Here is a 22,796-nt window from a genome sequence, read left to right on the forward strand (position 1 = left end):
CCTCACAAAACGTTAAAATCATTTGGTGCTAAAACAGAAAAGTAAAACAAACAAACGTTAAAACCGCGCAGCTTATAAGCGCGTAAAAACGCCATCTTTAACTGCAAAACATGGTTATTAACAACTAAACTAGTTTTGTTTCTATAATCACACATTGCAAATATTATTGGAAGCGTATTTATGCAGCTTGCAAACACATGCATGCATTTTCTGGCTAGCTTTGGCGCGCTGTGAGCTCGAGCGATCTTGTAATTCGACACCGACAAAGGAAACGCCATTTAATCCCGAAGCAGCCTTCCAGCAATCCTGGATACTGCCGCTGCAATAATAACCGACATCCCACTTAAACTGCAGCAAACAAACGGCAAATACAAAATGGATTAAAGACAAACGGGACGGGCGTCTTTCCCCGACAGACGGTAAAATTAATTTGTTTTTGCAAACCATGGTAGACAATATCAATATTAATGCAATGTGCTGATACAATGATAAGTAAGCTGCAGATAGTGCACACTGTTTCACACACAAGGTCTCATCAGTGCAGCTGGTCACAAGACATTTGCCATACAGGCTACTGAGGCTAGTATCCACTGTACACCAGATTGCATAGGTGCAATGATGTAATGCCAAATGTTTGCTGCTCCCCAAAATTATTTGTTCAAAAAATGCAATACTTATAATATAATGGATCCATGCATTTATATTTCTGTAAGTTTTGTATGGTTGTAGTGGTATGTAACAAAAATAACACTAAGGCAACAGACGAAAAAATACCAACTGTATAGAATTAAAATGTTTAAGCAGAGAAACATAAGAAGCGAAGCAGTCCATTCTGCACTGCATGATTTAAGCAAACCAACATATTTTCAAGTTACCTTCGTGGATTAAATTGACTTAATGGTTCATGATATATTCTCGTTATGACATGGTTTTCATAAAATGCAAAATTTATGTTGTAAGAGACAAAAGCTCGAATGTGTTTACACAACCATATGCCAGCTGTCTCTAGTTATTTTAACAACAAACAAGTGAATATAAAAAGTTGGAAAGTTTCTTTTACAGGTCCAATAAGGTTTTTGGTAAAATCAGTGATAGTTGAATTACCATGCTATGAATGAGCAAATACACCAAATGGTGCAAATGGTAAAATACCAACAATCCTCAAAAGAAATCACATAGCAAAAAAAATTAAGATCAACCAATCAACCTTGTATATCATAAGAGTGACCATAACCCACAGCAACATTCCAGCAGCCCCAAATAACACAAACAAAAGTTTTATAAAAAGATGGAAACTTTGGGTTGTCCGACTAAAATCAAAAATTTAAATCATCGCAAAACACCAGGTAACAATTAAACTTATATGGTTAACTATACACATATTGAAACAGTTACACAAATGGTAATAGTTATTGCAACTTTGCCTAGTTGTTAAACATACTTGTGGGTTGTGCACACTGCACATTATGCACCGGAAAGTCTGATTTCAACTAAACCATCAAATCAATGATAAACTGTTTGACAAAATATATTTCTGGGCCTGGTTACAATCCTGCTTCTAATACTTGGTGCTTTGTGTTAAAAAGGTGACAACAAAAAGACCTGTGAGAACTTAATAACATATGTTGTTTATAAATTTGCAATCAAACAGAAAAGCTAACTGCCTATGCATATTGCTAAACCATCACTTGGAAATACAGCCTACCAAAAAGAAACCAATTTATTACACATAAAAATAAAACTATTATACAAAAAAACTATTCCAGTGTGACTTGACTGTTAAATTGCTTGAATTTCACGACACAGTACAGACATGTGTGTACTTTCATAAACTTTCAACAATTTGCTTCCAAAGCTTGGAACTGTACAATACACAAATGATGTAAGAACTGTATCTTGTCGTTTTGCTACAAACAGAAAATTCGCAATTCCCATAAATTTTAAGTTTTCTCAAAACTTGTGCTTTGTTGCCGGCACAACTACTACGTCACAGGTCATGTGACTCGTTTTAGCGGCAAATCTCTCCACGCTCTGAAGAATTTTACAAATTTTAACCTGGCTGACTGAATAAAATGCTTTACAACCCTAAACAAACACTAATTGTCATAAAAAAATAAAATAAACTAACTTCAGAAAATATATACATGTTGGGTTGCTGTTAATTGTGCAATGAATTTGCTTGTATTTTTTTTAACAAAGCAGTTATTTGGCAACGATTTAACATGTCTTCGGCCAGGCATATAGATGGATTTTTTAAGTTTTGAACACATTTATTCTATTCAACAAACTTACTGCGGCAACATGCCAATGTATTTTGTTAGTGTTCCCGCTGCAAAACATTACCAAGAAAATTATGGGAAAGAGTTTGGTGACATCGATATGGGAGAAATTTGTTTGACTCCCGCGCTTTTTTGGAACGCAGACCAAACTCGTTAATTTGCTGTTTCACAGTCGGGTGCAGCGGCTAACTTTGGTACTAATTGTATTTTTCTCAAGATTCTGTTCGCAATTTTTCACTATTTTGCTATCAGTGTTAAGGTGATGGATGGCCTAACATTGTTTATCCTTAACCCTGGATTAACTAGAAAGGTGGCTTACTAATCTACTTTTTTATATATTCTGTATCCTATTTATCAATTTGCCAGACACATCATTTGAACTAGCCTACACATATGATTGTTTTTGCAAACAAAAACGAATGGGTCTCCACATGCGTGTTTGTGCGGATTTAAGGTAAACAAATGTTGCGGTTATTTTTAGATTCGTAAGGATAAATTTTTAGACAGTATTAACCCAACTTTCAAAAAGTGTTGTCCGTATAATTTTTGCATCAATATTGTCATATCATTTCAAAAACAAATCGTTACCACATTCACATTTTATACTTCGTCGTTTTTTTGCTGCTATTTAGGTTATCAGTATACCAAAGTCAAATTCCGATTGATAACTAACATCTGTCCAAATTTGAATAAGTTTTAAGCACTCTTTCTTGACCAAACGAGCGTTACAAACCAGCGTTCGACAGAAAAAAAATACGGACAAAAACAATATGTGTCCCAGCATGGAAGGGGACCCATAATAAGTTTTAAACGGTAAAATTGAAAAGTTTCTTTGAATAAACAGACGATGCAGTAACAAGATTTATTTGCTCACAACAAACCATTATCGTTCATTATGACGCAACACAAGGTCGCGAAAATAAAACACCCACTTTTAGAAAAGAGGGGGCGTACATGTTGATGACGTCACAAAGAGGAGTTTGCGCGCGCGGAGTGTGACGTAACAAAGGTTGCGGGACGGAGTGATACTGCAAAAAGATTGAACTTTCAAAAGGTGCAAAACACAAATGATCAAATGCAAACAATGAAGTGGCGCGGTACGGCATTGTGACGTCATATACAAATGTGGAACAAAAACTGATAAGCGCAACAGGAATTGCCGGTGGTAAAAAAATCTAAAAAAACACAAACGAAACTATGGGGTCACGTGATTAAGCAGTGAGGGGGAGCGGACGATTTATTATCGACGAAATCGCGATAAATTATCGACCATTTTAGTTCAAGTTCATTTCCACAATCAACAACGCTCTACTTCGATGACGTCATCAGTCTAAGTGCGAGTTCCACTACTAAACTACGAGTATGACGTCATATACCCTATCATTGTGACGTCACGACCACTATGCGCGAAGGTCTTCCTCAGAAAAATTTTTGAATGGAAAAATTGTGATTTGAAAAAAATAAAATTGATGGAAAAAGAAAAGTTTGTGGTAAAAAAACTCCGACGTATACCGCGCAGCACACGAAGATATTTCATCTAAAACCTCGAAAACATAAAACTCCGCCAGATGAGAAACCTCCCGGTGTGCGTAAAAGTGTAACCAGCAGTCGTTGTGTACCACACGAGAGAAGAGAAAGAAAAAAGGGAGAGAGAGAGCGACCCTTTCGCTCTGGATCAATAAAATTTGTCACTTTGTGCTCGTGCTCCCACTGGTGGTCACTTTTTCGGCGATTGTGTGTCGCGGGGGGAGTGATGGGCGTGCTGGGATGCGATAAAGGCTTGTGGGAGAGTGTTGGATGTGAAACCTTCTGGTGGGTTGTGCATGTTGGTGTGTGTCAGGAACATGGGAGCGATGCCAGGTGGAATGGCAGATGCCACGCAACCTGACACGTTTAACCGGGACAGCTGGGTCGATGTCGCCTGAAGAAAATACAAGATGATAAAAATATAGAAAATAAACACACAATAATGAGTATTCGTATTCTGAGGAGACCAACTATCAGTGATTCTCAAATGGTCCCAAAATGACAAAAATTTAATTCAAATGATCCTCTTTCACCAGAAATGACTGATTTTTTTTATAATACTACCAACAGTGCGCCCTTAAAATTTTCGCACGTTGCAATCGGAAATACTTTTACTGTCATTTACTTACGTCACCACTTACGCAATCACTTCTCATTACTTACATCGTCGTAAATTACCTGGAGCGCTTGAGGCCAGTTTGGAACACGTGACGACATCATGACGTCAGGAATACGTGACGCAGGAACCGGAGATGTTGAGGTTCCTGGTTCAAATACCAACAAAGTTAGTTGGGGGGTTTGTAAAAAAATTGCAAAATGAAGATTCGAGGTTACTTTAGGTCATTCCGTTCAGAGAATACGTTAAGAAAGTTTGATGTTTCTTACGATAAACGAAGCAACGCCCCATAAGGCATATAACCTTCTGTTGGAATACCATTGACCTCTTATATTCCTAATTATGTTTTCCTATTATGAAGCAACTATTTGTTTTCTGCACGTCGCTGAATATTGCTTACTGGCGGTGCTGAAATTCAAAATTTCTAAACTTATTTTCTCGTGTTGCCCTCATTACTCTTCGAAACGATCTTGTACATCGAGTGTAACCTTGTTGACCATTGTTAGGTTTACTGAAGATATATTTTTATCAAAGCGTTAAATCGAATGCCAGTCCATTTAAGCAGGTTTGGCTCAAATACGTTTGCAATCCACGACAGAGACCACATTGCAATATCTCTCCTAACATATCGAATTAACGCCTTGGGGAAATTGACTTTCATGTGTCAACCGCTGACATAGTAAAACAGCCTCAAACCTGCACCAATCACATTCTGCCGCATCACAACTTAACCCCAGCATTGCAGTATAACATTACCTGGCATAACTCCAGGTGGGATCCGACTTTCCACAGCCTTCTGACGAACAAACCTCAACATCGCGCGTTTCTGTCGCTTCTCGTTCGGTATGAGCGGCATCACGCTGTCAAGATGCTGAGATTTCCGTTTCAAATCCTGCTCGTATTTTTTCTGCTCGGCCAGCTTCTTCTCCAACTCTGCAAGTAAAAAACCTTGTAGAGATTTACAATAGAACTTGCCTTGTAGAGATTTACAATAGAACATTAGCAAATAGAACAATTTTAGTCAAAGGATTTTGTAACGATGAAAAGTGAATGATAAACTGCACTCTGCTAATGATACCAATGTCAACGAGAAAGTACTGCAACCTTATGAATGTATGGGAATCGATATGTTAACAAATCCATAGAAATTGTTGTACTGTTTCAAACATTTTTGTAGTGGGGTGAACCGAAAGTTTTTCGACACATTTATTCTGGACAAACATTTCTATTAAAAAAAATACATCACCAAGTTTCTAAACCCGCATATTCAAATTTTAAAAAAATGTTCAAATTTTTGTTTTGTAGTATTCACCCCAAAAGTGAGGCATATTTGTTCACGATTAAGAAGCCCATGTAAAACTGCATGAATTTGTGAACAGTAGTTGCAGAAAAACAACAACATTTCAACATGTGCAGTTTCAGCAACGTTACGCTTTTAAGAATTTCTTAAGCTGAGTTCAGGTTTGAGTAAAAACCTGAAGACTGTGCTTGGTTAAAGTAAATACAGCAGTTTGGCGAAAGACAAGTAACCGTTCGTGAAGCGCAGAATCAGATGCAGGTTTGCTGTGTATCTGGTTATCCTGGATCACACACGGTAAATTTTCCCTCAAACAACCATTTAATTTTCTCACCTTGTATAGCTTGGTTGGATTTTTCAGCTTGTTCCTCCATGTTATGTTTGTAAACCGACAATCTCTGTGTGATGGTAGGAATCATCTCAAGAGCGCTCACCAAGTTTGTTAAAGTTCCAGCGTCTGTAAAATGAAAAACACATTGTTCGGCGTTTCATGGTTTTGGGATTCTTAGTTTGTTTTATAATAAGTTCGGATTAAAAAAGCTTCGGGTCGTTCAAAGCAACTCGGAACAGAACTGGAGAAAGTTGAGTTGAAATATTTTTTAGATTCTTTTCCATATTTCGATCAACCACAAAAATGTCAGAGAGTTTCTACAGAGTAAAGACATTTTAATAAAGACGCTTTAAATCGCTGGTGTCATATTCACTACATTTGACATCCGGCTCCCAAACAGTTTTGATTTTAATCAAACTAGGTTTTAGGTCCGCGTTTGGTTTTTGCAAAACTATTACAACTAGAAAGGTGGCTTTCTAATATACTTCCATTTTATATCTTCTATATCCTATTTACCAATTTACTATACACATAATTTGATCTACACATATGATTGTTTTTGCAAAAACTATCACATTTTACCACTGCATGGAAAGTAACAATTTTTTTTTTTGAATTAAGTTATTCAACAAAACGCGACATCATGTAAACGTCATCACTTCTGAAATTATCACGTGGTTAGTTGACATTGACACTGACCTTCAACTGACACGACGTTGGTGACTTTGGTTTTGGCGTGGAGGTTTGTGATGTGAGTTATAACATCCCGCACGATGTCGTCAAAGAGCTCTGACCGAATAATTCCGTTCCAGAAATTCTGAAGGTCTGAAAAAAATCAAATCTTGTGAAAATGTTGGTTTTGCAAAACATGACAAAAACCGAAACATAAAAACGGGAATTTTCGGTCTATGGAGATGCCCTGACTGGCAAAGCGGAAAACTGAACTGATATTAAAAGTTAACGGTTTGTGAAGTTCGTCTTGTTGCACCTGAACCTCAGTGAGATATTTCATGCAAGTTCAGCTGCATGTGAGCCTCGCGTGAAAACAATACGAAACTTAGCAGAGAGTTAATAAAAGGATAGCACAAATGCAGATGATAGTTCACCAACTAACGTAAATGAATCCGACAATGTAAAAATTAGGCGACTAAAAAGCTGGTAATCGAAGCTTTAATTTTGACCAGGAAAAGTCAAGCGAAAACTTATGTACAAACTCGGGTCTAATATTATGTGCGTTGTTGTCTTAATTGAATAGAAATGTGAGAATTTCACCAACCGCCCGTTTTATTATTACTTCTGTGTAAAAATCAGCATGTTTTTGTAGCGTTTGATTAATAAAGCATGTCGCTTTTTAAGTCTATTTGGGCCGTTATTTTCATCATTATTTTTCGAGTGTTGTTTGCTAAACTTTAAACCAGGGGTGGGGAACCTGCGGCCCGTTTGCCTTTTTAATGTGGCCCCCGTCACAATTTTGTTAAAGGACAACATAGCGTAAAAAAATCAATTAAATTTCCTTTTTACAAATATTCCGTTGAAATGACTTCGACATTATTGGTAATCTCCCCATTCCACATTATGACGCCAAACTTATTAAAATTGCGACACTTTCAACCGCTTGCTATATTTGTGACGTAACAGTCACTCGATTGCCTCTCATTGCAGTAACAAAACATTTGCTATGTGGTGTTAGTTTAAAATGGATGTTAGAGCTATTAGCGTGAAAATTATTTGGCCCGCCCGAAAATGTGTTGCAATTCATGTGGCCCGCGGCTCTAAGTAGGTTCCCCACCCCTGCTTTAAACAAATGAAACCAAAACAGCACGCACAAACTCCAAGTAAATACACAAAAACTAAGAATGAAAATTTTGTGGTTTTGAAAACTTTACCCTGCAATACACACGGGGGTTGAAATTCCCCGCGAGTCACCCACGCGCATGGGGTTGGGGGGGTACGTGCGAAGGGGGAATTCTACGCTTGCGGTTTAGCGGAGTTTCCCTGCCACGTTTACCAGCTATTCTGAAATCCAACCCCTGTACGCAGGAGAACTCGTTACGACCTTTTAACAACGAAGTGGTTTGAGGTGGAAAATTTGCTCTGATGAGAATTTGGTGATTTCCAACAAAGTGTTGGCGGGAAACTTAGTAAAGATGTGGGCAGTAAAAAAAGACGCAAAAAACGACAAAAACATTGTAAACTGAGAAAAAACTTGTAAATTATACCAAAAATGTAATAATACCGTTAGCAGTCGTTGACAAAATGCTTTGAAAGATACAATGCTTCGACAAAAAAATGTGGGAATTGTAATTTGATTGATTCAAATTAAGATGTTTGTGTGATTATTAGAATTTAAGATTTTAGTGTCATTAAGATAAATTAGGATGATTGTGTGGATAAGAAAATACAATTTTAGTCAAAGGTGCGGATGGAGGTCATTGGAAATGACAAGTTTAATTTAAGAATCGTCGCAACATCCGAACCACTACGAGCCACTTTACCTTGCAGCTTCTCAGCGGACGCGAACACTTCCTTCATAATGATCGAGTCGAGATGAGGGGACGGAGCCAAACCCGAATCCTCCGAACTTGAACGCTCCAATGAACCTGTGATTGACAGGCTCGTATTACCTGTTAAATACACAAAGTTCTAAACTTCTAAAAACCGAACACGGGAATTTACGATTGGATTTTTCGGTTGATTTAATTTTTCGAGTGGTATTTTCATTTTACAGTTTTTTTTCTAAATGTTTTAAATTTTGGCTTGTCTAAAAACGAAACCAGATTTCGTTTTTCTATTGTTTAAGTGCAAAGGTTTAACATTTGTATCAAGGCATGATTTGCGTTTTAAAACTGCGGATCTGGTCATTTTTATCAAGTTAACATCGTCACCAAAATTCTGTGTCGGATAACATTTAATTTCCTCTTACTTTCTTGAGACTTGGGCATTCCTTGTCGTTTTGCTCCCAAATAGGGAAGATCTTCTGAATTGGACCGAGCTGGGAGGCTGTCAGCGGAAGGCTGGGACGGCATACTCCGGTACGAGTGCTGTAACGAATCGATGTGAAGTCAAACACGACGCAGGGCAAGAAACGATCAACATTTAATCAAGCCGTAACAAGGAAAGGTTGAATGTCAATTAATACGAGGCAGATGCGGGCAGGTCAAAATAATCGATATTAGCAGATGCCTTAGCTGCTCGGGACATGTGCCGACCTTATACGCTGTCCGTGGTATTTGCATTTAAGAAAGCTCACCAGAAAATGTGGCCCGGTGGAACTGACAGGTTTTTGATGTTATATCGATTTCATTTTCGTCGGTTACAGCTGAATTATTCCCAACAAATGAACGCAAATCTCTGGGCACTAATTGCTCATTAGGTTGTTCGTGGTTTCAAGTTGTTTCTTACACAATTTACCCACTTATGGTTGTAGTAGGAATTTAAAGTGATAAACTAAATCAAACGGAAATTGGAAATTAAGTTTAATTTGCACAACAACATAAATTTTATTACCACAAATTAAAGTCAACTTTATCCGGAAAAACTCTGCAATCACAAACAACGTGACGAGGTTGTGCCCAAATTAACAGATTTCCAGCAACAAATATCCTGTGGAAATTGTTTTGGGAAACACTGCGGAAATGGCAGCAATGTTTACGTTCAAGATTTGCGACCCAACGTGTTAGTTCATCACCAGAAATAGCAAAGTAGCACTTAGATTTGCATCTAAATATGCGGCCCATGTAAATGTGTCACAGATTACTAAAACACTCGGTATATCACCATAGCAACGTCACGGTACAATTACGTAGTACGTGTAAGTCGCTTAGCGGCGTTTTGAGCTGTTTTACGTGTCGCAGAGCGGTACATCGCATAGCTTCGTGCTTGTGGTCAGATATAGTTAGCGCAAACGCCCAAATGCCAAATGTTGCGCTGCCAAAATACACCAGGACCGATTTAGTGTGAAAATGCGCCATAAGTAACAACGGGAATCTCATGAACGAACCAAAAATATCTAAATACTCTTCAAGTTATATCTGACATTATTACTTCTGGGTTTGTTTATAGGAAAAGGATGAAATTGTTCACTGATCCATAACTTACATTGCACGTTTGTATCAAAATTACGTTTGTAATAAAACGCACACCATGTTTTCACCAACGTTTAGATTCGCTTGCCTTAAACCGTGTACATAGGACGAAATTGAGAGGTTGTTTTGGTCTAAGGTTAGGAGAAATATTCCGTGGCCAATTTTCGACGGAGCAAGCCAGTAATTTCGGTGGGCGCAAATCGCATGGTAACCGCACACTTGCACGCCTACAGTGACTTTCTCATAACCTTTCCCGGGGAAGCGATCCGCAACCCACGCTCCTACGAAAATCCAATGCATCCGAAAAACATCTGCCACTTTCCCAAGCCCCGCATTGTTACCCAACACACACGATATGTTTGTTACGAAACATAGAATCGATTTGTGACGCAACAAAGACGGGCGTCGCGCTTTCGAAATGTCAGAAATGATATTTTTTTAGAGGGATTAGATTTTTCAGTTGTTTGTTAAATTACAAACACGAAACAGTGTGACATGCGTGACTTGGCACGAAAGAAACGGGTTTCCAGCAAGCTTCGTGCAATCAACCCTGACATAACGACTTTGTACAACCTAAATCAGTGGTTCTCAAACTTTTTTATTGTCGGGGCCAAATGGCATTCTTTAAGTGTGGAGGGAGCCGCAAAATAACGAAACCTTGAGAAAATCACTAAAGAAGATGACTTTGAAAGCTAAAATAGCAATGTTTGGTGGTTTTCTGAGGTCTGGTGCGAGCCGCAAAATAAGTAGTTGGGAGCCGCATGCGGCCCCGAAAACCGAGTTTGAGAACCACTGACCTAAATTTTAAAAAAAATCCAAGGAAGTTTAAATTGTGACAACGTAGTTACATAACGGTCATGGTTGATTGGAGGAAGTTGGTATGAAACCCGCTTGAGGAACTTGCGCACGCAGGCATATGGTGGTTAACCATATTTCGTGTTGTCTATAGTTGGAAACACTTGATTTCCAAACCGCCGCGGGGTGACAAGGTTTTCAGGAGGTTCAAGGCATTCGAATCCTGCCTCCTACTTGGCGCTGTAAGCCCGTTCCTCAGCTGTCCGACCTTTACACGGAGGAACGATGACCTTTGTCAGGCCACAATGCACTTACGCGGATGAAATGGTATTTTCGAAAATATTTCACAGAAACGCCACTTTTTGCGATCACACAGTCTGTGCCATTTCAACTGGTCGCAGTTTAAGCAAAATATCCCAAAGAAAACTGGTTGCAATCCTTATCTATTACTGGGTTTTTACAAATATTTGTCAAACATTTACCAAAACTACAGCGAATTTGTAGCAGGTAAGACTTGACGTTTAAGTCAACCACTATTTTATAACATGACAATTTATCCTGAGCGTTAGACTCACCAGATCTCTCGGATCGCTCTCAAACGAATTGTAGGGTTTATCCGAGTTGTCGAAAGACGAGTTCTTGTTACTCCGACACTGATTCGAGCAGTTGTTGTCGTGGTCGTAATAGTTCAGCTCACCGCTCTCGATCAGCTTCCTGGATCGATGTGAACATAAGTTTAAACACTTGGACATTTATATTGCAATGTGAAAAAAATGTTTGTTGGAAAAAAATGCGAATTGCTGCTGCTCACAATGTGTAAATGTGGTTTATTAAAATCACAGGACGAGTATGACTAAATGTTTACGTAATTCACTGTCATGCGGTTTAATCCATCACCATACAAGAGACAGAGTGAATGCGATATTTAAGGATAAGTTACAGATATTGCCCGCTTTTGTGAACGGAAATAGAAGTTTAAACTCATTTGACTAGTTTGTTTAATCAATTTTCGGCAAAGTTTGTTTGAAATAATTCAAACTTGAATTGTAAATCTCCTATTTGATGAAACATGGCGAGGTATGTATTACGGGGTTAGCGTGGTGTTCGAACCTACAACCCTCGGGTTATTATCACAACAACTATCGCATCCTGTGATTGTATCGTGCACATTGTGACGTGATGCAGATAGAATGGAGCCGCGCTTCGTTAAATTCGAGCGTTTCGCGTCTCGTGGTTCGCGCTTCCACCACAGACCGGATGTCGCTCTATGACTCACAATCATGTCGGGCGACTCTATGACGTCATAACGTCGTGTCGCGCTGTTCGAATTTGTAAACAACAAACAGCGGTGAAAAGCGGGGGACGTTTTGTGGCAATGATCGCCGCCAGTTTGGTGATTAACAGGTGAAAACTCACGCTCGTGCAAATATGAAAACATGTGTTGGTGAAGTTTTTAGTGCAAGAAAAATATTTCGTGAATTAAATCACCGAATCATCGGCAAAACAAATTGCAAGATTTCACATCAAGTGAATAAATGTTTAGACGTCTGCCAGATAGGTAAGTGGACAAAACAGTTGATGACGAGGTTTTCAGAGATTTAATACGATAGATAAAAAATGTTCAGGTGTCTGAACTTTTGGACCATAAAAACACAGTTTGTTTTCAGACGCCTTTCAAACGGTAAGGTAATATTTGGTCCATTATTGGAGCGGTAAATTCACATAAAATATGAAGTTCTAATTCCAGCCACTTAACTTGCAACTATTAGGTGACCAAATCACATGAATATTAACTCCGAAAAAACAAACATGAAACCACAACAAACAAAAGCAACATGATTTTACCGTAACATCGTCCCGTTGATTCGGATTGCTCGCTTCCAATCTTTCAACGTTGATTTTCCGGCGCAGTTTACAAATTCTTTCGGGGTCAGCCATTGATCTCCGCACTGTAGAATAATGGACGTATATATAAGTAAGTACAGACAACATACAAGCGAACTACAGGATACGAACAACTCGTGTTAATTTGAACCTCTAACAAAATTTGTATCAACTACAACACGTTTCAAGTTTAACTTGTTTATATGACATGTAATACGGTATTTTGAACCAGTGACCATTTCGTTTCTGTATAATTTCATAAATAGGTTATTTCAGACGCCATACGGGTAAACTACACCAACGACTCGTATTACTATATATCTCTTTTTAGAGACTCCAACAATATTAAATATTAGGATAAACAAAAATAACACAGAAGTCATCTTTTTGGCAAGTATATTTAGACGTAACGTGACATTGTAAACCTTTTTTTTGTATCAGTGTTATTTTCAACAACACAACCAATATAAGTTAGATTGTGACAAACCTTTACACATTTTGCGTTAATTCCAGGACAGATAAATTTCTTCCAAACCAGGTCAGCCTTGTTGTTTCCGCATGTGATGGGGTAAGTTGTGTCTTCACTCGGTCTAAACAACATCGAGTTATTTTATCAACAAAATTGGTGGATGGTAATTTTCCAAACATATTCATGGACTGCACGTTACCTTATTATAATTGAACTGGCAGGCTATGGATTTATAACACACAGTTTTCGACCATAAATTTTTTTGAGTTTTACCAAACGCTCCATAGCATAGAGAACAAGCCCAAATAGGGTGTGTGCAATGTATAGCATTTTGTTGTCGCACTAAAAAGCGCACAAAACAATGCAGAACATGTTCAAAATGGTAAAAAAGTGAACGTTTTTTTGCGGCCACAGCAATGAAGCTACTCCATTGCATACTTTTTTCCGGATGTTTTGAAGTCTTTGTATGTGGAGGAGTAGATAATGAAATACGGGTAGTTAATTTTGGAATCGACCAAATTAAAGTGGTGTCACCCAAGTTTATGTGTCGGTGGACATAAAGTGCCAATAGTGATCTCATAATGGTCCAAGACGACAACTGACGTCAGTAAGGTCATGAATTATTAAATTCTTAATCGTCAACTCAAAGGTCTGAAGGTTTTTTAAAGTCCGAAAAATGTTTAAGCTCCGTTTACCCAAAGTCGCGTGAAATTTTCGGGATTTGTTGATTGCGAAGTTGCATTCCCAGTATGAACAGAAGTTGTTTTAGCTTAAAACTACGTGCTGTGCTGCCTGTGTAAACTTTTATCACTATCAAACTTTACCAGATTATTTGTTTGGAGCTGATTCGATAAATAACCGGGAAAATGTACAATTTGGCGGGTGCCGTCGTTACTATGCCAACATATTGTCGTTGGTTGCTATGCCAACCGAGTTAATAAGGGAAGTTTGCGACGCAACCCGCTTTCAAACCGCGATTAATCGTGACATCACCGCGCGGTTGATTCATCCTACGATGAAACGAACAACTCTGCGTCGACGATAAAATGTTTCCATTCAACTGTCAGTTCACGGACACACACACACACACACACACACTCACATACACACACACACGCACACACACACATGGGGCGGTGCTGGATACGCAAGTCACATGCATTTCTGTGTGTTAACTGGCGTTCAATGTTGACTTTCGTGTTTGTTGAGCGAACGAGCCGGTTTCCTAACTTGTTTGCTCTCAGTCTGGGGGCTTTCCAATTAACCGTCTCTAACATTTATTGGAATATTTTCTGACACCAAGATCACACATAGAAACACTATACACGGACTTGACAAACGATTTATTTAATAAAAATAAAGTACTTCTGTATATAGAATACATCATGCAGACGTTTCAACAATCATAAGTTGCCATCATCAGTGCATGCTGTCAGTTGACCATAAGATTAAACTTGCAAACGTAAAATTTTTCCATTCATTTTTCGAAAATTTAATTGTAGTTTAGATATTGTTTATGCTTTGGCCATTTGACTTATAATAAGTTTTTTTTAGCACATCGTAAAAAACATCGTCAAAACGTTTTATTTCAGCCATTTTTTGTAATTTGCTCTTTGAGTTTCGCACTTTAAATTTGTTGTTGGCATTAAAACTTTTCTTATAAATCAACTCTCAAAGTCACATTGGCGCTGCAAGCTGCGTCAAGAGGTTTACGTAACCCGATTTCGGCAACCAACCAAAACCGAAAATTGTCGAAAATCAAGTTTTCTTGTTTTGGCAGAAAAACCTTAAAAACCAAATAAAACTTTTAAAAACTTTGCATTTACAGAATAATTTGAACATCGGTTCGGTGTAGTTGGGTTGTTACATGTGTTTTGGTTTGCCACAATTACAACGTTGCAAGTTGTAACATTTCACATTTCAGTTTCAACATCAAGGTTTTACGTGAATACGTGTGAAAACATCGTGCCTCTTTGGAACTTGAGTGCGCTTGGTGCATGACCAGGTGAGGGTAAATATAGAAATCGGTGAAAAACGTGAACCCGTACGATCTTTATGTGAAAACCGCGGGATTAAGGCGAGCGGAGAAAACGTGCAAGAGATGCGACTCAAATTTTCTGCGTTAGAGCGATGAGATTGTTGGGTTCATGTTTCAACCAGCCTGTGTTTTAACGTATTGAGATTTTCTTGGTCTAATTTGTTACCAGTTTCGCATTAACTGCTAACAATTCGGAACTGCACAACTATCAAACTGAAAGTCTCGTGTAACACAACCGTTGTTTCAGTTTTCTTGTCAACCGTATGTCTGTAAGTCTTAACTCTAATAGTTTAATTAAAACTCATTAGTTAAAACGTTTCCAAGTTATAAAGCCTAAAAAATGTGGTGTTAGAATGTAGCTTGACGAGTTTGGCACACGAAAAACTTTGGTTTGGTGCGTTTGTAAAGTTCAAAACCACTGCACTGTGTCGTAACAAACCACCTTAATAAAGTTCGCCGTCGTTCCCCCGTAAAAGTGAAACAACTTACTTTTCGAGTTCAGTGTGGGAATCGCTTTTGTAATCCTTTGGCAGCAAATGCATGTGTGATGCGGTTAACATTGGGTCGCTCCTGAAAAAAATAAGATTGTTTAAAAAATAAAAATAACAAAAGCCTCACTGTAAAGTACAGGCGTGAATACTAATAATAATTAGATCTCCTGAAAAATCTTGAAATTGTTTATGGGGTTTGTTTGCGCAAACAGCAGTTATTTCCACAACGTTTTACTTAAACGCAGTTTTTTTTCTGCTGCAAAAACCGCAAATCTTCAAAAATGGTTTGCAAACGAACAAAATAAAATTCTTCTTCCCACAAACCGCATTGTTGTGGCATTCATACGTCACAATAAAAAGACACTGCAATAAACGGTTTGGTGACATTACGCAGAAAAGGTCACACTGAAAAAACAAGGACGACTGGGCGGGAGGAATAAACAAAATTTCCATGCAGCAAAACTGTTTTCGTTTGAGATTATCACGAAACAATCAAGCGGACGTGGTTCGTTCCACAATAAACAATCGCGCTGTGATGTCACAAGTAAAAGTTTGAAAGTTAGTGTGACCAAACAAACGGAAAGAAAATGTTGTTTTGAAGTTCACAAAAACGCATTTATACAAACGATGACATTTTATGCAAAGCAGCTACAACTGAATAGATGAAGTTACTTTATAACAGTTGTCGGCAACCGTCGGTCCGCGAGGATTTCGTATACTTTTTCAGGTTAAATGCTTTAAAACATTTTGCCCATGGATCCCGAGGTTGATAAACTAATTTTATTTTCATTGCTAAATATTTGTAGGTTTGAAGGCCGGTCCGCGATGAAATTTCGGTTTTAAAAACGGTCCGCAGTGCAAAAAAAGTTGCCGACCCCTGCTTTAATAGAGTGACGTTCATAAACTTAACATTTAATCACGTGACAACACATCGCCCACATCCGGGACCTTTTAACTTGACGTCAGCGCAAAACATCTTCTGCTCAGCTGTTTCGACTCGTGTCATTAAATTATTTAAACTCCATCAAAGTTAGCGGGAACGTTCGACCCCCGGTTACTAGGGGTTACCGATTGACGCATTGTGACGTCAGTACGTCGATCTTGGGTAAAGGTTAGAACTCATAGGTCGCCGCGCGCGGAGGTTCGACGATATTTGTTTTAGAGTGAAGCAAATGCCGGCGGACACATCAGACCAGGGAGAGGAATTAAGTGAAGGGGAAGTGCTGCAAATATCACATGGAGCGACATGTTCGATAAACTGGATCACTACACACTGATCGAGACAGTTTTTGTTTCACACTGTCGTTGGTTTGCATCAGTTGATGTGAACATGTCAAATCATAAGCGGAGTTGTTGAAACACCATTAAAAACGCAATTACATGTTCAGCTAATGATAAATACTTGCGGACATTTACATCGGCAATTGGAAGCGTAGAGACGTAAAAATCTCAAAAAAATGAAAAAAGAAAAAAAGTAGCAGAATAGATGTATTTTCAGCGGGAAAAGTGGGTTAAATGGAAACAATTACGACGTTCTATAACAAAGCATAGATGATTGTCGCACCGGTTTATTAGTAGCATCTGAATCAGCACTACACTGTAAGCGTCACAGCGTATACCCCCTTACCTGTCATGACTGTAGTGGAATATTCCAGCTGGTCGGGTGTCGCCGTTCATCGCTTGATGGATCGAAGTTGGAGGGGTAACCGTCACTAGATGGGGCTCTTTACCGTCGTTTCTACAACATTTTAACGTCACAATGGCACACTAACGTCACAATGACAAGTTCAGCCAAGACTTGGTCGCGCAAGAGGCAATATACTAACAACAAATCACTCAATACACGAGTTTTTAGCTTTTTGCACAATTACATTTTTGGAATCTGGGCAATAAAGTGGGAAAATATATATGCTAGTGTTTTCGTTGCGTTGTGACTTTTCCTTTGTTTATCGTGCACTGTACTACGCGCGTTCGGTGTTATTTACCCTGATAAAGGCGACCTGTATAGGACGTCGAAACGTCGGAATAAAAATACTTGCCAGAAGAGCTCTATAAAGTGGGAAAATGTTCACAATACCTGGGTTCACTGAGCAAAACAACGGTTTTTTCGTGATCTTCGCTGGTAAAGTGGCCGTTTGGTGGCGCAGTCTCCATCGGACGTGGTGCAGGGGAGTCGCAGTCCTTTAAACAATCATCAGTTAACTATGACCAATATTCTGGTGATGTGTAAATTCGGGCAAACGCATATATGACGTCATACCTGCGAAGCTTGCTTGAGAAGAGATCTCGTCGGTTGCGGGCTGGGGGAATTACCCACCTCCATCTGATCAACCAATGGGGCAGAACTGCGTGAGAAATAAACTAGGTGAGAGGTCACGTTAGGTTAGGTTTGCATTAAAAGCGTTTTGACCGTTTTTGCGCTCATCGAATAATGGTAAGAGCACAATTCAAGTTACTGTTAACCGATCAGCAGTAAGGTTTGTAAACGCATAACGGCAGCTGGTTACAACATGTATGACAGAAAGATTGCGTGTACAGAGGTCAGGTGACGGTCAAAACATTGTACAGCGCAATGATCAGTCATCGTACTTGCGTCAATCGGGTTTACATAACCACTGATTATGCTACAGCAGGTGTGGGCTATGCAGGCTTGCTATGGTGGACGGACATAGTATAGAACTGCAAAGTAAATTCATGTCTTCTTTAACCACAACAAATCTTTGAAATAACTTTATAATTTCCAATTACAAACGAAATATAGGGTTCACTTGTGTGATACTTTCAGAATTCAGATAGTTTGTTATTGTGATACCACAACAAAGCTATAAATGCGCACCGCAATACCACGACAATGTATAAAACGTTGTTGTATAATACGCTGGGGCATACATTGGAAGTGTGACAGTAAAATACAGCGGTTCTTTCAAGCGTTCGTGTCGTGTTTTGCTGGTGGATGTTTGACGGAGCGCTGAGACGCGCACATCAAATAAGACACAAAGCACGCACAAACGCACCACCGAGAACCGCGCTCTCCTGTTTGCTCGCTTTTCGCGTACATTCTAAATCTTTTATTATGACGCATGCGTAGGCGCCTCTTCCGAAAACGTCACAATCACAAAACAAAGGAGCGCGCGATCTCTCGCACACAGATGCTTTGGCCCGAGGCTAGCACGTAAAAATATACGCGCGCTCCACTATTACGTCACAATAGCATCACAGTCACGCACACATGCTCGTTCTACATTTCCTTGTTGAGGCGTGTGTGTGCGCGCGCGCCACCGACTATTATTACGCCACAGTTGGTCTAGGTCGCGTGACAGTGAGGGTGTTGTGAGCTAACAACGCGATGTGAGTTCGCTCTGACTCGACTCAACGAAACCCGACGCAACTTTGCGAACAAATTTGTCTTTGGAAATTCACGGCGGAGTGCTATTTACGTTTGGGGCAAGGCGTTTCGCACAAACACTGTAAAATATCAACGCGGTTCCAACGCTTACATCGCACTGCATGACATTCCTCACAAACGCTTCTCCCACTCCGCTCCTGCCTTTCTCTTCCATTCTCCTGCTCCTCACACCGCAACGTTGAGCCTCCAAACACACAGAGCTGGCGTCGCTAGGAATTACCGAGGGCCCATCAATAATGTAAGGGTTCCACCAGACCCCTGGGACGGGCCTTGGCGTTCGCGAGGTTGCCCCTTAAGTCACGTGACCGTATAAGGCGCGTGGAATACGAGACTGTGACGTCACAAGGAGTTTGATTATTGATTCCCCAGTTAGGGAACTTTGGTCGTTTGTTGCGCTCACGTTCGAGAAGTGGCGCAAAATAACCGTGGACATAAGCGCGTTGAACGTTTTTTGCACGCCAACACACATATTCGAAGCTTTCAATTGTCGAAACTTGGGTCAAAAAATGAACCAAGCTTGGCTAACCACAGTGATTTACTGTGTTTGAGTTTCGGTTTGGTTGCAAGCATCAATAGAAGGTTTTAAGGAAGCGAAAGTTACAAACACGTAAGTGACGTCACCCATCACGTGATTAGAGGATCAACTATTCCTGGAAGAGTCAGTAAAGCGTATCTCCGCAGTTTTCGTCTATAAACAGATTTTATGAAGTTCCGTGAAAAAAATGCTCATGCGTGTCGCGTGACGTCAAAACCAAAAGAATATTTCTGTTCCGTAAAACTTGGTAAACTGTCACGTGACAATTGGGGGGTCACGTGAGTAAAACTCGTGATTCTGAACTTGGACGTCAGTAAATGATTGAAACGTAACAACGACAATCTTATGGAACCAACGGGATTTTGCCAACGGAGAAAATCGCACACATTTCACACCTGTTCAACCATAAAATTGCGCGAGATATGACAACCCAACAGTAAATTTTAACGACTTGCTTTCAATTCCATCCACTTTACAATATTTTTAATCAATACGAATTGAAATATGAAGTTTCCACTAAAAGACGGACACATAACTATCGGCACAGTGTCATAATTTCAAGAAAATGTCGACCCAAACAATAATTTTAAGTTCCACACAAACTTGGCTAATGTTTTCCTCAGAAAATGCAGAACCTTGGAACCGACGAACGATAAAAATACCTGAAATGTCAAAACACTTCTGAGCTTGTAAAATTACCCGTGTCGCGTTAAGTATTTGCGTTTCCACAATTCAAACACATGAATCTAAAAACCTGGTGCTAAAAATGGCAGTTCGAGATAAAACGAATCCCGGAAACAAATATATAACTATTTTAACAATAAAAACTTTCGTGCTGAAAATAGATCGTCAGGTTTAAACGGGTGATGTGTAATTATTTGTTACATCGGTGACCTCGGTGCAATGGTGATTCGAGGTTCACAAAAACGAGAAATTTCCACAGATGGAAGAAGCTTTATGAAGAATGACGACAATTTGCGTCACAGAATTGCGTCAGGGGAAAAATGAGACGACGAGATGTAGAAGAAACTTCACGGAAGGTCTGAAATGCGTGCAGGAAATGCCAGGAAGGGAACGGCGGCTTGTAGGCTATGTGACGTGCAGTATTGAACTTGGAACGGGGAAACGCGACCTTTTTGAATATTGTGAGGAGATTCGATGTTTGGTATAAAAGTGAAATGTCGGCCAAACAACAGGAAAATATGATAGGAACGCAGCCAGAACGAAAGGGTAAAAAACTGCCATAAAAACGACAAACTGTTGAGCCCCACACAGCAATCCCAGCACCCAAGAAGTTATATTTTACAGTTCTTTACTAAATTAGCTTTTTTAAACAAAAAATGTTCAACAGCACAGTCATGTTGTGTTTCATGATTTTTCATTTGATTAACTTTCTTTAATGTTTCATCTTGACATAATGGTGACAACCACAGCTGTTTTTTGTGTCTACAAATCTATTTTACCACCCATGTTCTTCAGACACAATAAAACCAGACTACATCGAAAATACAAATCTAGGGAGCAGTCTGGTAAAGCAAGAATCAATACCACATACCTACGAACAACTGCTTGGTTAGAATTCACTGTGAAATGTGATATGCATGTGACCTGCTAAGTAAGATGCTTCGACACAGACTTGCAGCTGTTTTTCAACAAGTAATTTAATGTTTACAAGGTGGGACAACAACAATAAACCTAAATACTTGACAAGTCAGGCATGGGTAGAATGATGCAAACAGTTTAAATCTAAGCGGATATGTGCAGTAACATTATGACCTTTAGTCCAGCTCTGCTTTGACTCCAAACCGCTGTAATACTAATTCCACAATATTAAATCTCCAACTACGCCAATATGAAACGAACATGTACACTTTGTACACAAACAATACAAAAACTACATATGCAACTTCAAATCCAAAATGCCTGCTTTAAACAGAAAAAAATGTAAACTATCCCTATCGCAGATGGTTCTAATCCCAAAACAAAATAGGGGCAAAACAATATGTCCCTTTTGCAGCAGTAGACCCAAGCAATGGTTAAAAAAGACTCTCCATAAAAATCAATAACCAACGTGTATTATGAAAATTTCCCAAAATGAAAGCCTGTCTACATTAATTGATAACACAACTGAATTAATACAAGACTCAACCATGGACATCAAAAAATACAATCAGGCATTGCTAACAGCTGTACTAAGCACACAACAACAAAAAATACAACAGATAAATGTATCCTACCTTCTTGGTCTTGGAGATCCACTACTTTGTTGTGAAATGTGCTGAGTCGTTTCAGGTGCCAAGGAAACAGTAGAAACTTGAGGTGACTCTGCAATAATTTGTAATTTTCAAATACCAGACATGTTTGTAACCATAGCACAACTAAGTAAGTACATTAGCATAACGTGTATGACGTTCAGCCTCATTAGAAGGAAAAAATCAATTGTTTAATGCTCACAGAGTGTTACATTCTAAGTAAAGCAGTCCTTACACAAAGCACAGAAATGCATTTTTGGTTTTAGGATGCATAGCTGGTATAAATTGCTATGACAAAAAATCAAAAAAAAAACATTACCTGGTGATATTACGTTGGCGGTTGACATTGCCGTTGCAACAATATTGGTTGTGGGGGAGGATGCAGGTTTTTCCATTGCTTGTTGAATGTCGCTGGATTTATTCCATATATTCCACAAATAAACGGGCAAACTTTGAAATTGCTAATTTTTACTTTCTTAGAATTCTTATCATCACAGTTTTACAGGATTGCAATTACTTTCAACACACAAGATTCAGGGTGATGCAATTTTGGTAAAATTCTATTAAACTGCACCTAGACGGAAAAAAGACAAAATATAAGCAAAACATTCTACATTTTGTTTTGATCACAGACAACATATATAACTGTTTTGTTTACAAAAATAAGCTAAAAATAATAACTTCCTCAAAACTTTATGCACATAAGTCTGTTAGTTTAATGCTTGTGTCAGACACAGCTAACCGTTACATAAACAATACAAAATTCCTTTATGTTTAATTTATGACTGTCA

General features: G+C 39.0%; 1 protein-coding gene across 4 annotated transcripts; it reads right to left on the minus strand.

The window, feature by feature from the left end:
• Positions 1–3,127: 3,127 nt before the first annotated feature.
• Positions 3,128–22,600, minus strand: LOC145237249 (glucocorticoid modulatory element-binding protein 1-like). 4 transcript variants are annotated; one of them, XM_080100052.1, is made up of 16 exons: positions 22,325–22,600; positions 21,991–22,078; positions 18,073–18,157; positions 17,890–17,993; positions 17,440–17,550; positions 15,811–15,891; positions 13,302–13,404; positions 12,776–12,879; positions 11,506–11,644; positions 8,974–9,091; positions 8,546–8,650; positions 6,750–6,875; positions 6,054–6,176; positions 5,179–5,370; positions 4,470–4,570; positions 3,128–4,200 (listed from the first exon to the last, which is right to left on the minus strand). In XM_080100052.1, the coding sequence occupies exons 1-16, from the start codon at positions 22,398–22,400 to the stop codon at positions 3,997–3,999; spliced, it is 1,860 nt and encodes a 619-aa protein (XP_079956178.1). In that variant the 5' UTR covers positions 22,401–22,600; the 3' UTR covers positions 3,128–3,996. The 4 variants fall into 4 exon arrangements, with proteins under 4 accessions (XP_079956178.1, XP_079956176.1, XP_079956177.1 ...); XM_080100050.1 differs by having other exon boundaries at positions 5,179–5,355; positions 8,546–8,674; XM_080100051.1 differs by having other exon boundaries at positions 4,485–4,570; positions 8,546–8,674.
• Positions 22,601–22,796: the final 196 nt, after the last annotated feature.

This window comes from Phallusia mammillata, chromosome 7 (genome assembly GCF_965637545.1).
Source record: "Phallusia mammillata chromosome 7, kaPhaMamm4.hap1.1, whole genome shotgun sequence".
Taxonomy (NCBI): domain Eukaryota; kingdom Metazoa; phylum Chordata; class Ascidiacea; order Phlebobranchia; family Ascidiidae; genus Phallusia; species Phallusia mammillata.